This window comes from Bombyx mandarina, chromosome 07, assembly GCF_030267445.1.
Source record: "Bombyx mandarina strain Sakado chromosome 07, ASM3026744v2".
Lineage (NCBI taxonomy): Eukaryota > Metazoa > Arthropoda > Insecta > Lepidoptera > Bombycidae > Bombyx > Bombyx mandarina.
Window position 1 is genome coordinate 812,379 of NC_143214.1, and position 19,045 is coordinate 831,423.

Here is a 19,045-nt window from a genome sequence, read left to right on the forward strand (position 1 = left end):
GTCCCTCTATTCTGCATTTATTTTTCTTTATCAATCATCATTTAACAAATCTTCGAAAAACAAAAGTCTCCTTTTTCAAAATATAAAAAATGTTTCTATTATATATTTTATGAAAGAAATCAATGAAAATTCAAGCCCCTAAAATACAACAGGTGCTCAAGACGCGAGAAATAGTTTTCACTGGCAACAATTTTATCAACAACAAATATACGTTACACCTAAATGTTGCTAGTATCTATTAAGAGGGACAAGGAGCATTTAGGCCGTGGGTTTTTGGTTATTTTACTTTGTGTCAGTACGGCAATCGACTCCTTACTTTGAAATTAATGATAGTGTTCAGTTTTAATTTGTATTAGTTTGGTTTATTATTTTTGTTATTGCTTATATGGATGGACGAACTCACGGCCCACTTGGCGTTCAATGGTTACCCGAGCCCATAGACATTAACAAGGTAAATACCGTTACGAAATGAGTTCGATGTGTCAGTTATTATACTACAATAGTGATGTCCCACCCTTCAAACCGAAAGGCATTACTGTTTCACGGTAGAAATAAGTAGGGGTTGGTACAAAGGGCGGACCAAAAGTCTAACCAGACTTTTTAGGGATAATTCTGGCTTCACAGAAAGTCTAGTTAAGAACTCAGTGGATTGTGTCTGTGAGTTAAATTTCCGGTCGAATCCTTTCCCGTATTCGACGTGTTCGACAAGAAAGAGGAGTGGTGCTTGGAATGCCTAAAGCACGGAGAGTGAATCCGAAATGCCGCGTTGATGCCTTGTTTAGTACAAATTTATTTTATTTAATTTTGCTTCGATAATAAATTTACATTTTTATTTTAAGAAATTTGGCTGTATGAGAAGTGTTCGCTTGCAAACAAAAAAAAAACTCACACTTCCTTTAAAACGCGCTTTGTCGCGTGAAGTTTTAGAAACAGAAATATTATTATTTGTTGACAATGACGGAGACTAAGAAAAAGAAACATGTATCGAAAAAGAATAAAAAAGCGTGGCGGAAACACTGTGATATTAAAGACGTTGAAAAATTCCTGGAAGACCAGCGATTAGAAGAGAGACTAGGGTGAGGTTATGTTGATGTGATATTTTTTACTATTTTCGTTTAGATCATCAAAATAAAAACATTGAAAACTCTTAACTTAACCGAATTTAATACCAATATTATCGTCATAAAAAACCATGAATTTTATCGTGAATCTATTTGCATTTTTCAAATTCAAATAAATTATATTAACTAATATAAAAAAGGATCCAAAATAGAAAACCTAAAAATGTCATGTAGAGGAAATTAAAATAGAATTAAAAAGACTTACCATAATCTTTCAGTAAATTTGAAACTAAACCGGACAGTGAGATCTTCATCATAGACACGGGAGGAGATGGTATCAAAACTGAAGATGAAGACATTAAGCCTATATCATTAAAAAAACTAAGAAGAAGTAAGCTAGGGGAATTCCCTAAATGCTTTGAAATTTTACTACCCGATTCAAAGGTACATAATGTTAAATTAATAGTTATTTAATAGTGAAACAATTGTATAATCAGAATCAGCTAACTATAACTGCAGAAAGACTAAGGTAGGTTTTCCATGTAAAGTATGCAATATTATTATGATATGGTTGATATTCAATAATTTAACTCCAGAATTATCATCTCTGTAATGAGTTCCGATCTGGTTCACAAGATGTATAGCAAAGCTTTTATTGTAATATTCCATCCAGACTGCAAATTTAATCTTGGCCAGTAAAAGTCAGGATTATTAAATACTAGATGAGTTAAACAATCAAAATATTTTAAGTAAAGCTATGTTTCTCGATCGAATTATGTGATTGTATGTTAATAGTAGAAATTGCAAATTTAGTTTTCTGTATCATCAGGTGCAAGATCCAAATACAAAACGAAATACTGTAAAACCAGTAGGTTCCAAGCCGACGGCCTTCAGTAAGTTGACTGATAAACGAAAATATGAGAAGGGTATTTATCAGAAGAAAATAGAAGATGCACGCAGGAACAGGAAAATGGCATTGCAAAAGAAGAGGCAGGCAAAACAAGTGCGACAGAATTTCAATTTGGACCTTTGGGGCAAAGATTGTAAGCTTACTGAATTCTTTTACCACTATATTTTCCACTGTGGTTATTTCATTTATAGTTTGAATAGGATCATTTGTATCTGAAATTTATTTTAGAAGTCGTTGTGGCCTAAAGGATAAGACGTCCAGTGCATTTGTATGTAGCGATGCACCGGTGTTCGAATCCCCCAGGTAGGTACCAACTTTTCTAATGAAATACATACTTAACAAATGTTCACGATTGTCCACGGTGAAGGAATAACATACTGTAATAAAAATCAAAGGTGGTAGGACCTCTTGTGAGTCCGCACGGGTAGGTACCACCACCCCACCTATTTCTGCCGTGAAGCAGTAATGCGTTTCGGTTTGAAGGGTGGGGTAGCCGTTGTAACTATACTGAGACCTTAGAACTTATATCTCAAGGTGGGTGGTGCATCTATATTGTAGATGTCTATGGGCTCCAGTAACCACTTAACACCAGGTGGGCTGTGAGATCGTCCACCAACATAAGCAATAAAAAAATATGTCTGAAGACTGGTTGATTGTTGGTGTATTCATTGTTTGTCTACTATTTATTGTCTTTGTAACTCGATTGTACACTAAATAATTTTATAGCATATCAAACAAATCTCAGTTAAGTATATGGAAGTTTTGGAGAAGTTTAACAAAACAGGTTTTCAATAACTGTTTCATATACGAATCAACCCAATTTTTTATTTAAGTCACAGTAACATAAACAGACAAACAATTGTTTTATAATCTTAAGAAGGGACAAAAGCTGATCGCTTGGTACCACCATCTGTCTCTAACTGCTCTGATACAGTAATCTGTACCATTTTGAAGGTTCTGGGACAATAGTTATACAACTGACATTCAGGGTTGTGATGTCTGAACTGGCCAATATACACTAAATGAGTTTATTCATCCATACATCATCCAAAAAAATAGACATGCTTTAACAAAAGACTTCAAATAGAAAAAAAATATATTCCAAAACAAATTAATATACACTAAAAACAATAATCATCAAAATCTGTTAGTGTGATATTGAGTTATTGAGCTATTCATCTATATGTAACGCACATACTTAATGAAAATTTAAACGTAATGGGAAGCGCCAGCTTTCTAATTAAATAAGAATCATCAAAATCGATTCACCCAGTCAAAAGTTATGAGGTAACAAACATAAAAAAACATGTAGTCGAATTGAGGACCTCCTCTTATTTTGAAGTCGGTTAGAAAGGAGCTCTATCTAAAATCAATTGAATATTTCTGTGATTTGAAAGAGATTATGATTCTACTAGGTATAATAGATCATCATTTCTATCAACAGTACCAGATTCGAAAACCATCCCCTCAACATTATGCGATGAGTTCATTCCTCCACAAGCTCAGCTGCACAATGTGTTACCAGAACAGCGTCTCCGACAGAAACCTCCACTTGCCCAGACTCTGGTGACTCGTGCCGCTGTAGATGTTCCTCACCCTGGAGTCAGCTATAACCCATCATATCAGGTATTTAGTCGAATGTGTTGGCAAACATATTCTTATGGTAGTTTAAGTGGGAGTTGATACAAGGCTAATTATGAGTAGTGAAAATCTTCTATATATATAAAAGAAAGTCGTGTTAGTTGCGCTATTTATAACTCAAGAACGGCTGATTTGATTTGGCTGAAAATAAGTGAGAAGGCAGCTTAGAACCAGGAGAAGAACATAGGATACTTTTTATCACGTTCCCATGGGACATGACATAAAACGTGGTATAATTAAACGCAACTGACAGCCAAACGTAACGTAGTCTATGGTTAAATATAGTAGAATTTTGAAATTTATTCAAATAAAAAATTGACCTTGATAAAATCTAAGCTCTGCTCGTTTATTGCCTCTAAGGCGGAACAAAGTTCGCCGGGTCGCCTAGTAAATTATAAAATGTTGGTTTTGAACCAGTAATCACTTTATTCATTAAGCGTAACTTACTTAACCTCTGGTTTACTGAACAACATTTGAAGCACAGCTCGTTAGCTAGTGATGTAAGCTAACAAACTCTAAATACGTATAGTTTTAAAATAATTTGTGTATGTAAACTGAATAAACTTGTGTATAAAAACAATATCTTTTGTTACCAAAACTAAATGTTATTACAATATGCAAAAATCACATAAGATTCCAAATATGTAGTTCTATTTCCAAAATTCAGTAACATCCACAAATATCTCCGAAATATATACAGTTACTCATCACATACAAATGTATTGTCTATATTTTTCAAATAAAACTCTAACTTTAAACTTAGTATTACTTGTTGTTCAGATAAAACAACAGGATAGATACATCACATAGGTAGGATGTTGAAGGCTTATGTTACTGGTGGTAGGACCTCTTCTTAGTCCGCGGGGGTAGAACTTATATCTTAGAACTTATCTCTCAAGGTGGGTGGCGGCATTTACGTTGTAGATGTCTATGGGCTCCAGTAACCACTTAACACCAGGTGGGCTGTGAGCTCGTCCACCCACCTAAGCAAAAAAAAAAACAACAAAATACTTCGATGGGGGTTGATTGCTTCCCGCTTCCGTAGGTTTAACCCGCGATTCCCTACAAGTGACCCCTGGGTGGTGCAAAACGGGAGCCGAATACATAATCGGTGGTAGGACTTGTCCGACTGGCTGGCGACCACCCTCCAACTAGAGTCCGCCGCCAAATAGCCTAGCTGTGTTCCGGCGTGTGGGTTGGAGAGCCAGTGTTATTCCTTCCCTTTCCTCTTCCTTGTTGGGGGTGAATCTTGGCGATACCTGGAACATGCGGAGCAGACGTGCGTGTGAGCTCGCGGGACGTGATTGTTTGACGGGGGTATAGGGAGACCCAGTGAAACGGTGTTCGCCGCCGCCCGCCGGTCAGTTGGGGACCTGAACCCGGGTGTCACTACTAAACTCCGCCCCGGGAAGCTGTCCCGCCAACCGGTGTAAAATCCTGTCGTGCGGTCGTCGTGCCGGAGTCGGAGACCGGAGTGGATCCCGGCGATCGCACGCAGGGTGGACTGGGGGCCCTTCCATGCCCTGCGTCAGTCGCTCACGCAACCCGTGGCCGAGCACGTACTGTGCTCCGCGCTTTTTTCAGGTATTGTCAGGATTTCGCCTCGAACATCCTACCCCACCCAATCCCACTCTCCAAAAAAAATAAAAAAAAAATAATGAAAGTTCGAAAAAGGAAAAGGGTTTTGTCGGCGATTCCCCATTCCACATTTAATGTGGATTTCAGCAATGTAAGGGGTCTACATAGCAACCTCGACGCCGTACACCACCATCTTGAGACGGCGCAGCCTGCCCTCCTTTTTCTGACGGAGACGCAGATATCTGCTCCGGATGATACTTCGTACCTTGAATACCCCGGCTACGTATTGGAGCACAACTTCCTGCGTAAAGCCGGGGTGTGTGTATTCGTCCGGGCTGATGTCTGTTGTCGCCGTCTACGAAGCCTCGAACAACGGGACCTGTCCCTCTTGTGGCTGCGCGTAGATCACGGGGGTCGTACCCGAGTCTACGCGTGCCTGTACAGGTCCCACAGCAGTGATGCAGGTTCAGCTCTGATAGAGCATGTGCAAGAGGGGACTAACCGCGTGCTTGAGCAGTACCCATCTGCGGAGGTGGTGGTTCTTGGAGACTTTAACGCTCACCACCAAGAGTGGTTGGGGTCCAGAACCACTGACCTCCCGGGTCGGGCTGCCTACGATTTCGCCTTGGCCTACGGCCTCTCCCAGCTGGTGACACAGCCCACCCGTGTCCCAGATATTGAGGGGCACGAGCCTTCTCTGTTGGACCTTCTGCTGACCACCGATCCAGCCGGATACAGTGTGGTGGTCGACGCTCCACTTGGATCGTCTGATCACTGCCTTATCCGTGCTGCCACACCACTCTCTCGTCCTGGTCGTCGAACGACGACCAGGTATCGAAGAGTTTGGCAGTATTTGTCAGCAGATTGGGATGGATTGCGTGAGTTTTACGCATCCTACCCATGGGGGCGGTTCTGCTTTTCCTCTGCTGATCCTGACGTCTGTGCGGACCGTCTTAAAGACGTGGTGCTCCAGGGGATGGAATTGTTTATCCCCTCCTCTGAAGTGCCCGTTGGGGGTCGCAGCAGACCCTGGTATAACAATGCCAGCAGGGATGCTGCACACCTCAAGCGGTCCGCATACGTTGCATGGGATGATGCTAGGAGACGTCGGGATCCTAACATCTCAGAGGAAAGGCGGAAATATAACGCCGCTTCCAGGTCCTACAAGAAGGTTATTTCCAGGGCGAAATCGGAGCACGTTGCTAGAATTGGCGAGCGACTGAAGAGCTATCCCTCTGGGAGCCGTGCTTTTTGGTCGCTCGCCAAAGCTGCAGAAGGTAACTTTTGCAGGTCTAGTCTCCCACCACTACGCAAGTTCGATGACAGTCTGGCCCATAGTGCGAAAGAGAAGGCTGACCTTCTGGTCAAACTCTTCGCCTCGAACTCGACTGTGGACGACGGGGGTGCCACACCACCGAACATCCTCCGGTGTGATAGTTCCCTGCCGGAGATCTGCTTTACACAGTGTGCAGTCAGGCGGGAACTCCGACTCCTGGACGTCCATAAGTCGAGCGGGCCAGACGGCATCCCTGCAGTGGTTCTGAAAACGTGCGCCCCTGAGCTGACGCCTGCGCTAACGCGTTTGTATCGCCTCTCTTATTGCACTAACAGGGTTCCGTCTTCATGGAAGACTGCCCACGTCCACCCTATCCCCAAGAAGGGTGACCGGTCGGACCCATCGAGCTATAGGCCTATCGCGATAACTTCCTTGCTTTCCAAGGTGATGGAGCGAATAATTAATATACAACTCCTGAAGTATCTGGAGGATCGCCAGCTGATCAGTGACCGACAGTACGGTTTCCGTCACGGTCGCTCAGCTGGCGATCTTCTTGTATACCTTACTCACAGGTGGGCTGAAGCCTTGGAGAGCAAGGGCGAGGCTCTTGCTGTGAGCCTTGATATCGCGAAGGCCTTCGACAGGGTCTGGCATAGGGCACTTCTGTCGAAGCTCCCATCTTACGGAATCCCCGAGGGTCTCTGCAAGTGGATCGCTAGCTTTTTGGATGGGCGGAGCATCACGGTCGTTGTAGATGGTGACTGTTCTGATACCATGACCATTAACGCTGGCGTTCCACAAGGTTCGGTGCTCTCCCCCACGCTTTTCATCCTGTATATCAATGACATGCTGTCTATTGATGGCATGCATTGCTATGCGGATGACAGCACGGGGGATGCGCGATATATCGGCCATCAGAGTCTCTCTCGGAGCGTGGTGCAAGAGAGACGATCAAAACTTGTGTCTGAAGTGGAGAACTCTCTGGGGCGAGTCTCCAAATGGGGTGAATTGAACTTGGTTCAATTCAACCCGTTAAAGACACAAGTTTGCGCGTTCACTGCGAAGAAGGACCCCTTTGTCATGGCGCCGCAATTCCAAGGAGTATCCCTGCAACCTTCCGAGAGTATTGGGATACTTGGGGTCGACATTTCGAGCGATGTCCAGTTTCGGAGTCATTTGGAAGGCAAAGCCAAGTTGGCGTCCAAAATGCTGGGAGTCCTCAACAGAGCGAAGCGGTACTTCACGCCTGGACAAAGGCTTTTGCTTTATAAAGCACAAGTCCGGCCTCGCGTGGAGTGCTGCTCCCATCTCTGGGCCGGGGCTCCCAAATACCAGCTTCTTCCATTTGACTCCATACAGAGGAGGGCCGTTCGGATTGTCGATAATCCCGGTCTCACGGATCGTTTGGAACCTCTGGGTCTGCGGAGGGACTTCGGTTCCCTCTGTATTTTGTACCGTATGTTCCATGGGGAGTGCTCTGAGGAATTGTTCGAGATGATACCGGCATCTCGTTTTTACCATCGCACCTCCCGCCACCGGAGTAGAGTTCATCCATACTACCTGGAGCCACTGCGGTCATCTACAGTGCGTTTCCAGAGGTCTTTTTTGCCACGTACCATCCGGCTATGGAATGAGCTCCCCTCCACGGTGTTTCCCGAGCGCTATGACATGTCCTTCTTCAAACGAGGCTTGTGGAGAGTATTAAGCGGTAGGCAGCGGCTTGGCTCTGCCCCTGGCATTGCTGAATTCCATGGGCGACGGTAACCACTCACCATCAGGTGGGCCGTATGCTCGTCTGCCTACAAGGGCAATAAAAATAAAAAAAAAAAAAAATCTAGATCTGTTTGATTATTAAGGATGAACGTGATTGTTGTTTCCCAGGAACACCAAGAGCTCCTGCAGGAAGTTGTGCAGCACGAGCAAAAACTGATCAAGAAGGAACAACATCTGGACCGGGTCACCACCAAAATGTTCAAGAAAGTCACCGCTGCTGAAAAAGAAGTAAGAATATTCTTTAAAATTTTTAATTATTTAATAACAAAAATTGTAATACCAATCCAGAAAAAATGCCAATGGTGTTTAGTTTAAAACAAAGGAAAATTATGACCAGGGCCCCGTAACTGTAATACATTAAGAAAAAAAAAATGTATGGAAACTAGCGACATCTTGTAGCAGATGCCCCTAAACTTATATGCTGTGAAAGTTAAGGCATTTAATTATTGTATGACTAAACACAGAAAATAAAACAAAATATAATTCATACAAGTCTTTATTTGTTGTAGAAAATTAAGAAGTCTTATTACAAATTAGATTAAAATTGTAAAGGAATTGAATTCAAAGTATGTCACAAATGTCACTCATTCGTAAAACAAAACTTTTCAGAATCAATGGCGTGAAGAGATGAGTGAAGGTCTGCCGAAACCACATAACCCAGCGGAACATGACTCCGAATCCGACGGAGAGTACAAAGCCATCAACCCTCCCGTTAAGAACAAGAAGAAAGATCACAAGGCTCGAAGGAAACAGAAGGAGAGACTGTTGGAGAAGGAACGCCTGAAAAGGGAAAAGGTTGACAAAAAGAAGATAACTGATATTTACAAGTATGAGGATGTTCTTTTCTTTCTTATTTATATCAATAAAATGTTGTTTATTGGCAAGCACATTACTTGAGAATCCCTAGACAGATGCGATTGTTTTTGGCTATGTTTGTAACGGTCATAATTACATTATCACCCTGTCAGGTCATCCAGTATGTATTGCGCATTCGCGTGCGTATACTTTCAGGATGTCTGATTATTTTGATTTAAAAAGAATTAAGTCACTGTAATGTGATTATAAATACTGATCACACATTTAAAAGAGCCTCTGAGGAATTGTTTGAGATGATACCATCATCTCGTTTTTACCATCGCACCGCCCGCCACCGGAGTAGAGTTCATCCATACTACCTGGAGCCACTGCGGTCATCCACAGTGCGTTTCCAGAGGTCTTTTTTGCCACGTACCATCCGGCTATGGAATGAGCTCCCCTCCACGGTGTTTCCCGAGCGCTATGACATGTCCTTCTTCAAACGAGGTTTGTGGAGAGTATTTAACGGTAGGCAGCGGCTCGGCTCTGCCCCTGGCATTGCTGAAGTCCATGGGCGACGGTAACCACTCACTATCAGGTGGGCCGTATGCTGCGTACAAGGGCAATAAAAAAAAAAACAAAATGTGTGCAATTCACACGTGGTAGAAGTGAAACCTTCCAAAATTAAAATACAATTATCTTAAACGTCTTAAGTATATGTAAAATTTTGTCATTAGTAAATAATTGTAAGGTAGCGCCCTCTGTGAATTGATATTTTAATTTCACGTATAATCCTAAATTAAAATTCACTACAAGAGCTTTCATACACACGTTAGTATTAAAAAATCTCACAGATGGCGCTGTATTAAATAGTATGTATATTTCTGTCTCATTCTTTGTATTTGTGTCTATTACCTGTCGTTTTTTCCGTTGCATCCGGTTTGAAATCACAACGATTCTAAAGAAGTTTTCACTTCAATAAAAGCCTCATTTTTAATCTTCAGTAATGATAATGTAGTTGTCTTAAATTTGTAGGCTTCGGAAACTGGAGTCTTCGATCAAGAAAGGCGAGAGGGTTCGCGAGGCTCAGCGCGCACAGCGAGCCGCCCGCCGCGCCGCCCGCGCCCGCGCCGCGCCCCCCGCCCTCAGCGCGCACCCCGCTCCCGCCCCCGCCCCGCCGCTCGTCCCGCCCGCGCAGCTCTCCGGCGACCTGCGCCGCGTCGCGCCCGCCGGTACGGGGCACATGCTCACCAGCAGGAATACCAATTCCACATTCCCGATCCTGCGGACAGAATGGAAGGCAGTCGACGTCGCCCAAAAACACGTCATTTCGGATCCTCCCGATCCATTAACAGTGCTTTTAGAATGTATGTACTTCAAGCACTGGTCACCGTTCTCGTCGAACCCGTCCGATCCGGTGGTAGATTCTGTGAAGCATGGCTCTTGCTAGGATTTGTGTTAGCAACGTTATCAGGCTTGAGCCCCGCGAGCTCACCTTCTAGTTAAAGCGACGCTGATATAGCCTCTCAAGGCTATCAGCTTAGGTAGGAAAAAAACCAAAAACCAAATCCAACCATGACAAAAAAAAAAATTCAACACAATGCACTATCTTTAATTTATATCTATAATATATATATATACATCTATAATAATCTTCTTCTTTATTTTTATACTCCGGCACGGTTTGTGCATTAGCCAGCGTCAAGTAATAACATTTTTATAATTTGCCGTTTTAATTATTTACAGCTTATGAATAATTACAAAAAGATGAAAACTAATCGCGACATAACATAAACCATTAAAAACGAATGAAATTTACAAATGAGGTTATATGTGATGAAATTTAATCTCGGTAAAATTATGGTCATGTACTGAGACTTTCAGTGAACTTTTTGGAGGATCTTGAGAAATTACGTTCAGCGGCTTTGTTTCACAGATATTAAACAGTTAATAAACCATTTAAAATATTAAAATATTACACATTTAAACATGAAGAAACACTAAATAGATAAATTAAAAAAAAAACACACAACTTCGCTCCTCGCGTTCCCGCCAAAAAGTCAACACAATGCTTAAAGAACGATTTATTTCCCAGTGAACCTTCTCCGCGAACGTTTCGAGTCGCTCCAACACCGCGGCGCCCTCGCAGCCTCCAGGGTCATGATGAAGAAGAAGCGGAAATTAAAGAGCTACTTCAAGCCGGGACACAAGGTCACCGACCAAGACGTACAGAAATTTATCAAAAATCATAATATAGAAGTATAGATTCACGAAATAAAGTTGTGTTTACAAAATTATTGTCATTTTTTTTAATGATATAAATTGTAATGTGTATGTACCGATATTTAAATGGGACAGTCAATAAATGAATGTTTATATGACTAGCGGCCCGCTCCTGCTCCGCTTGGGTCTTCAACAAAAATTTCAACGATATTTGACGTTGTTTTATTTTTTTAAATAAAATAACACTTATTGCGGCATAACTATAATAGTTAGACATATTGCCGCGACATTTTTTGTAAATAAGGTGTTCTATAAAGCCGTAGTACATTATTTTATTCTATCATCAATAGTTTTCGTAGGGCACGCGATGTAAAGAATATTTTAGGTAATTTCTTATCACCTTGGGGTATAATATTGGAGTTTTAGTAAGGATCCCTATTTTTTTCAAAAAATATTATATCCTATGTCGCTCGGGAATAGTGTAGCTTCCAAACAGTAAAAGAATTTTTCAGTTCAGTATCAGGTTCATCGGTTCAGTACTTTCGGAGCCTATTCAATACAAACAAACAAATCTTTCCTCTTTATAATATTAGTATAGATTAATATAGACAAGAAATTATTGTTTAACAAAAAATATAGTAAAAAATGAATGTTTAAAACCATCCGCTATGCTTGAGCCAATCGTTTCCGTCTTCGATACAAGATGGCGCCCGTCAAGGGACGACCGCCGCAGCCGGGGGCCAGACATATAGTGCCCGGATGTTCCTATAATTTAGTCATCTATATGGATTGTAATTTTTTTAATTTTCGAAAATTAAAAAATGTTTTAGAATTTAATATTTTTATTATTATTTTATTGCTTAGATGGGTGGATAAGCTAACAGCCCACTGGTGTTAACAATACCGTCTTTACCATAAGGGCACACGGGGCCCGTGCCCAGGGCCCCCATTCTCAGGGGGCCCCGAAAGACCGACAATTTCTCTCAGACGTTTATTCTCAAAACATTTTTGTCGGGCATATTACACTTTTTTCACAAATCAGTAATCAGAAGGTATTTTGAAGGCATATACTATGCCTATAATAGAAGATTTTGCTCAACAGAAATCCCGAAAGAAACCGTTATCGAAATCGTAACCAAAAAACCAGTCTAATTCTATTATCTAATATCATCAATTCTAAATCAATCAATTCTAATATCATTAATGACATATTATATTATACTGTATTTGACTAAGTATAATAAATGGTCATACTCAGTAATTTTTTTAAATTATAATTCGCTTTTTTTGCTTTCCAAAAGGGCCTCAAATTCTTGTGTGCCCTAGGGCCCCAACCTAGTTTAAGACGTCCCTGGCTGGTCACTGGAGCCCATAGACATAATATAGATCATATCAAATATAGTTATAACGGCTGCTCCACCCTTCAAACCGAAACGCATCCTACCACTAGTAATTACGCAAATTATAATTTTGGGGGTTTGATTTTTATTATACGATGCTATTCCTTCACCGTGGAAGTCAATCGTGAACATTTGTTAAGTACGTATTTAATTAGAAAAATTGATACCCGCCTGCGGGATTCGAACACTGGTGCATCGCTACATGCGAATGCACCGGACGTCTTATCCTTCGGGCCACGATGACTTCATACTTCAGGTACATACGTTTAAGAAAGATTGATCTATATTTTATCCCATTAAAAAGCTGAAACTGAGATGTAGACTATATATACTAATATTTATATTAAAACTATCATCAAACTCGGTTTTCTGAGGCGCAAAGAGCATCCTTTTTTTTACAAAGTGCTTTCAACGGAAACTATTGGTTTGTAAAAACTAAACGCGGCTCTAAAATATAATCTGTGTGCTTAACTTGCGAGTTTCTTAACATTCTCGATAGCGTAAAAGTTAACTCAATTTGTATACAGTCGGGACAGCGCCCCTAGCGGCAAACGTAGGGAAACATTCCAACTACGTTAACTTTTACGCTATCGAGAACGTTAAGAAACTCGCACTGAACACGCCGAAAGGATAAAACATGTCCGGATGCAACTTATCCGATAGATTCTGAAATTTTGGGTTTGTGCACAGTTCCAACAATGAATTAACTGTTTTTGTAAATAAAAGCTTACAATCGTAAATATACATTTAATATCAAAAATAGCCTTAACATTTTTAATATAGTTAACTAAGTAAATATAATATTTTACAATTTTTTGTAACGTGGCAGTGTAATACTTTACAACTTAATCTAGTAAAATAAATGGTAAATCCTATTTATAATAAAGTCACTAATATTTTAATAATATTACTGCACTTAAACTGTAAGCCTTTTAACCTGGTGATGTTAAAAATTATTAATGTTCTTGTTATTAATATAGTGATAAATACAGTTAGGTATTAGTAATAAAAATAGATATAGGTATATTTTACTAGTTAATTTCAAATCGACAGATAATTTTAAAATTACTTTTAATTATAGAAATAACTAGCGACCCGCACTCGCTTCGCTTCGGAAACTGTAATTTATTATTGATTTCTCTACTATTTAATGGATGTTATTATATATATAAACCTTCCTCTTCAATTACTCTATCTATTAAAAAAAACCGCATCAAAATCCCTTGCATAGTTTTAAAGATTTAAGCATACATAGGGATATAGGGACAGAGAAAGCGACTTTGTTTTATACTATGTAGTGATATGATAAGAATAGTTCAAGGATTGCTCCGGTCACCGGAGGATATCAGCTTAGGCAGAAAAAAAAAGGATTGTTTAAACATGCGGTCGGAAGTAGTGCAAAGAGCGTGATTTTCATATATCTGATAAAAGTTACTCGTATATAGAATTAAATATAATTAATGTATTATGAAACGTAAACCATTTCTGTATTGAAGTGGTTTTAATAACGTACTACCAAACCCTTTCATATTCAATTAGGCTTATATTTAAAGTGTCAAATTGATCGTTAATTGTCGCCATATTTTTCTGGTGATTGATAAGTAGCCCTTAGTCATAATAATATTTAGGAAACAAGACAGTCGACTAAGATCTACTTTGGAAGTAACTTAAAAATATAATTTAAGTCGTGTTATATCGTATGAAACAATAATTTAACTAACTTAAAACAACTAAATCGTCATCAAACAAATTATTATATCCATAACTACTACACTCAAATACTGAAGTAAAAAAATGCTTAACGAAAAACAAACACGAAATATATTTCTCGTTGGCAAGATTCAAGAAGGCTAAAGTTCTAAGAACAATTCAAAGGTATCTACAAAATATTTACTAAGATTTACAATTACATTATATTTAGGGCTTTAAATAGATTCATCAATAAATGAAAACCGATAATAGTAAATCCCTAAATATAAAGGCAAAAATACCATTGACATTAGAAATATCTTCAACCCCATCTTGCTGCGATAGAGTATAAAGATTTGAGTAGCTCTAACGCTCTAGTGTCCGGAGCTGTTTTTAAATCTGAAGTGGCGACTCTAGCTTCTGCAATCGGTTTGTCGAAATTAGGTACTTTAGTAGTTCTCACTTCAGGCGTAGTTTTGTATTTCCTGTGTCCCCTTCGTCCTGCCGTCGTTCTAGGACTGAATGTAGTTGAAACAGGCCTCAAGTCTTCAATTTTAGAGGTTTCTGTTGTAGACATTAAAGAATTTATGACGCTTGGATCCAAGTTTATGCTCTTCCCTCGTCTCTCGAACTGTCTGGGTATGATTTCATGTCTGTCCATTCTCCTATTGTCACTGGTTTTGTATTCATTTTCAGCGATTGTGGTTGGTTCTGTCATCTCTTCTTTAGCGATCTCCTCCATGTCTTTCTGTGAAACAGCCATCAGGGCCTCTAGTAGAGCCTTCTTTGAAGCTTCAGCAGTTGAGTTGTGGTCGTCATCGCATGTTTGAATTAAGAGGAGAATAAGTCTTTTGACTGTTTTGGATTTAGTCTTCTTCATGACATTCATTAGTTTCTCTGTTGTTGTGGAGTTCATGCCTCCCATTATTTCTTTGGCTTTTTCAACTACCGTATCGGTTATTGCTGATAAATCTTGTGAAGGTTCAGTTGATGAATCCTTGAGTAGTCTCCCAACCCTAATATCATTTTGGTTTTCAGTACTGGCTTCGATATTGGCAGTAGTGGTTTGTTCTGTAGTTTGGTACTCAGAGATGGTCGTTGTCGCTGAATTGTACATTTCGTCTCTCAATGAGTTATCAGGTCCAGTTGGACTTAGACCGTCATTTAACGTGATTGGATCAATGAACGTACTCTGCCAATTATCAAAAGTTGACCACTGTTGGTAAGTAGTTTTGTCAGTGTCTGGAGATGTAAAAACACTATCGGAGGTTGGTGCTGTCGTTAGGATTTCAGATTCTGCAACTCTAGTAGTCGTAGGAGGTTGAGTTGTTGGTATAGCTGTAGTTAGTTCGAAGTCTGCCGTAGTGGGGGCTTCCGAATCACCAATCTTATTTCCAGTTTCGTCTAAGTTTATTTGTTTTCCTTGGCGCGAATTTTGTGTTCCTACGAAAGATTGACTATGTGCTCTTTGTAACTCTTCTTCATTCTCTAGCTCCACGCTGTCTGTTTCTGTGAAATACACAGGCGTAGTAGTCGGAATCACAGTACTCGTTCTAATTCTTTTACTTTCGAAATCTTCGATAGTTGTAGGGTAGGAAGTGGATGCTGATGTGTCTATGCCCCAAGCTGTTGGTAAATTAGTGGCCTCAACATATTCATCTAAAGGCTGATTTCCAGTGAAATTGATGCTATTACCATAAGGAGTATCACTGACGGTGAGTGCATTATTATGGAATCCACCGTATTTAGGAACAGAGTAATCCGTTGTTTGTTCGGAGTTAAGGTTATTTAAAGTATTGACCTCAAATGCCACGGTGTATGGTGTAGTTGATGCATTAGGCGGTGGGGGAGCTTTTGTATAAGATGCTGATATTCTACCGCAACATCTGAATGGATTTCTTGGAGTTGTCTGAGCGTGGGTCGTAGCCACTACTTCTGGTGTATATGTTGTTGCTGTTGCATCAGAATATTTGGTAGAGATTGCCAAGGCTTTAGGTTCTCTAACAGACGGTGCGTTATTTACTCGTTTGCTGTCATCGGAAAATCCTAGGATTTCATCGTCTTCTTCGTTAATTGTTGTTGTTCGTTCCGTATTTATTGCTTCTTCTGTTGTCGGAAGAAGATCACTGAAAGAGGGATGGGTTGGTCGGATGTCTGATAGCACCTTTCTAAATTGAACAGGATCTTGTAAATAGGCAGATAAGGCATGAGTGAATACTTGTGCTAGCTCTCGGACCTGTGGGGAGCTCGCAAATGGATTTTGGCTTTGTTGCACCATTAGATCTTCAGAAAACGCACCGAAAGTATTGTTTAATTCTGCTTTCATTTCTTCGATCAACTCTGCTTGTTCCGTTCCCTGTTCGAAGAGATTACTGTATTTATGTATGGTTTTCTGGCTGAAGAGTCCTGGAAGAGCTTCTTCCATTGCTTCATAATCATCAAAACCGCTCGTAGTAGTTTCAGCTTCTTCAGTTTTAGATGTAGCCAGGTTGTCTAATCCTGTAGCGTAATAAATAGCTAGGCTGTGTAATGATTTTGGCGTGAAGGAAGGTGGCACGATACGACCTGTCCTTAATGGTTGGTTTTCGTAGAATTTTTCAGTAGTCGTTACTGTTGGCGCTTCAGTTGATTCAATACTTTCCAAGTTCAATTTCCTTAAAAGCCTTTCACGTCTGTCTTTATACGAAGGCTCAGTGGTCGCTTCGCTAACTTGATTTGTTGTTGAGAATTCATCGTTTTGTTTTGCAGTTGTGGTGGTTTCGGTAAAGGAAACACCTTCAGACCTTGTTGTTTGTGGTATTTTAGTAACAGATTCAAAACTGTTCTTCGTTTCAATTACTACTTTGTCCGTTTTGCTTTCTACTTCATAGGATCTTTCTGTTGTTTCCGGTATTTTTTCAGTTGTGGTTGTTAAAGATTTATTCTTTTCCTTTTCTAGGAAACCTTTGAGCGCGGACACTCCGGGTCTAGTGTAGGGCTCGTGTCTCTGATACGCAGTGAAGCTCTTCGTGTATGGGACCAAAGTTGGTCGTTTGGTTGTCTCTTGTGTTTCTTGGGTTAAATGTTTATCGCGTATGTCGTACAAAGTGGTCAAATTGGGATTTATTCTCGGCTTAGGCTTTGGTGTGTTGGGCGTGTAAACCGGGTAGGGACGATAGTTTTTAGTGTGTAAATTTTGTAAGAATTGTCTGTTGTTATTATTAGCGAAAGACGCTGTCTCGGCAGCTACTTGCATTTCTTTGATTTCAGTGGGCACTTTAGGGGCTTCTAGATATGTGGGTAATGTTGGTTTTGGCACAGTGAAGCTGTTGGTGATCAATTGAACGAGATTTCTTCTTCTGTTTTCGAAACTGGTTGTCTCTTGAGTCCGTTGCGTTGGATTGAAATCAAAAAGCGTGTGCAAGTTTCTGCCCGTTGGTACGTTGAAAGGTTTTTCAGTTTGCAGTTTTTGTCTGTGCCTCTGTAGCCTCTCTGTTGTACTGGGAACGTTGACGGTAGACCTTCTGGACTCGGCCCTGATCTGGCTATCTCCGATCAGCTGTAGGTCCTGCTGTTTGTGGTTTTGGGATGTTTTCTGCGATTTCTTTTGTTCATTTGAGTAATACTCGGCGCTGGACTCGTATAAGGCGGGGGCGGATGCGCAGTCCACCTTGAACCACCAGTCGCAAATGAGATGGGACTGGCTGAAGATGGTCCCGTTTGGGCACAGGAATGATATCTTGCGTGACGTGTCGCAAATGTGGAATACCTGTAATTTTAAACAAGCGAATGTAAAATCCCTTTGTTAAAAAGTTGAGCGGCGCGATTATATCGGGATTTAAATATTCTGGCATGTACGTATGACAGGTACGTAAAATATACTTATAGGTTTTATTAATTACTGGTACGTAATTACTGGTGGTAGTACCTCTTGTAAGTTTGCGCGGGTAGGTACCACCACCCTGCCGATTTCTGCCGTGAAGCAGTAATGCGTTTCGGTTGAAGGGCAGCCGTTGTAACTATACTTGAGACCTTAGAACTTATATCTCAATATGGGTGGCGCTTTTACGTTGTAGATGTTTATGGGCTCCAGTAACCACTTAACACCAGGTGGGCTGTGAGCTCGTCCACCCATCTAAGCATTAAAAAAAATAGTAGTCATGCGTTCCGATATGAAGGGTGGAAAAACCGTTTTACAATTCAATTGAGAGTCGAATGATGATGATGAGATTATGAATACTTGATGAGTTTAGAGTCTGTCTGCTTAAATTAATTCAGTTTACCTGGCAGTCGGTTTCCAAGTCGGCGTAATATCCAGTTGGCACGTTCTTGCAGTTGAATTCAGTGCTGGGGATGTTAGGGTATGCAGGGAAGTCCACGCCCGCCTTGCCGATGACGCCTTTAATATGAAAATATATAAAAACTTTTAAAAGCATTTAAAATTAACATTATTATTTATAGTCATTATTATTAGGGAGTTCAACATTCATATAAATATTAACCTATCCATTAAGTACAAGCTGAAACGGAGTCACGATCCTCAACAATGAGGGAGCGATGGAGAAGAAGAAGTACATGTATTTTTTACATGGATACCAAGTCTCAAGTCAATCGGATGCATGGTTCAGTAGTTATGACGGAACATCCGTAAAAACCACTGTAGATTTATATATTCGTATAGATTATACAAACAGCTGATTCTCTTTTTAAATTCCAATAA

At 40.4% G+C, this 19,045-nt stretch overlaps 2 protein-coding genes across 5 annotated transcripts in view; one reads left to right on the plus strand and one right to left on the minus strand.

The window, feature by feature from the left end:
- Nucleotides 1-231: 231 nt before the first annotated feature.
- LOC114247024 (ribosome biogenesis factor Nop53) lies at nucleotides 232-11,328 on the plus strand. Its single transcript, XM_028179820.2, has 9 exons — nucleotides 232-451; nucleotides 840-1,076; nucleotides 1,340-1,505; nucleotides 1,891-2,104; nucleotides 3,416-3,597; nucleotides 8,348-8,467; nucleotides 8,849-9,066; nucleotides 10,070-10,266; nucleotides 11,130-11,328. The coding sequence occupies exons 2-9, from the start codon at nucleotides 955-957 to the stop codon at nucleotides 11,297-11,299; spliced, it is 1,389 nt and encodes a 462-aa protein (XP_028035621.2). The 5' UTR covers nucleotides 232-451; nucleotides 840-954; the 3' UTR covers nucleotides 11,300-11,328.
- A 2,061-nt stretch (nucleotides 11,329-13,389) lies between these two features.
- thw (chitin-binding domain protein thawb) overlaps nucleotides 13,390-19,045 on the minus strand; it is a 69,962-nt gene continuing 64,306 nt past the window's right edge. For all 4 annotated transcript variants that reach the window (XM_089728596.1, XM_089728598.1, XM_089728599.1 and 1 more), the window contains 2 exons: nucleotides 18,609-18,724; nucleotides 13,390-18,094 (listed from right to left, as the gene is read on the minus strand). In XM_089728596.1, coding sequence (XP_089584722.1) covers nucleotides 14,669-18,094; nucleotides 18,609-18,724 — 3,542 coding nt within the window. In that variant the 3' untranslated portion in view covers nucleotides 13,390-14,668. The remainder of the gene's footprint in view (nucleotides 18,095-18,608; nucleotides 18,725-19,045) is intronic.

Bases quoted from the DNA above. Each gene is read 5' to 3' on its own strand.
- LOC114247024 (XM_028179820.2), top strand. From the start codon at position 955: ATGACGGAGACTAAGAAAAAGAAACATGTATCGAAAAAGAATAAAAAA. The intron at 1,506-1,890 runs GTACATAATGTT...CTGTATCATCAG, and splicing joins TTTTACTACCCGATTCAAAG to GTGCAAGATCCAAATACAAA. The intron at 10,267-11,129 runs GTACGGGGCACA...TTTATTTCCCAG, and splicing joins GCGCCGCGTCGCGCCCGCCG to TGAACCTTCTCCGCGAACGT.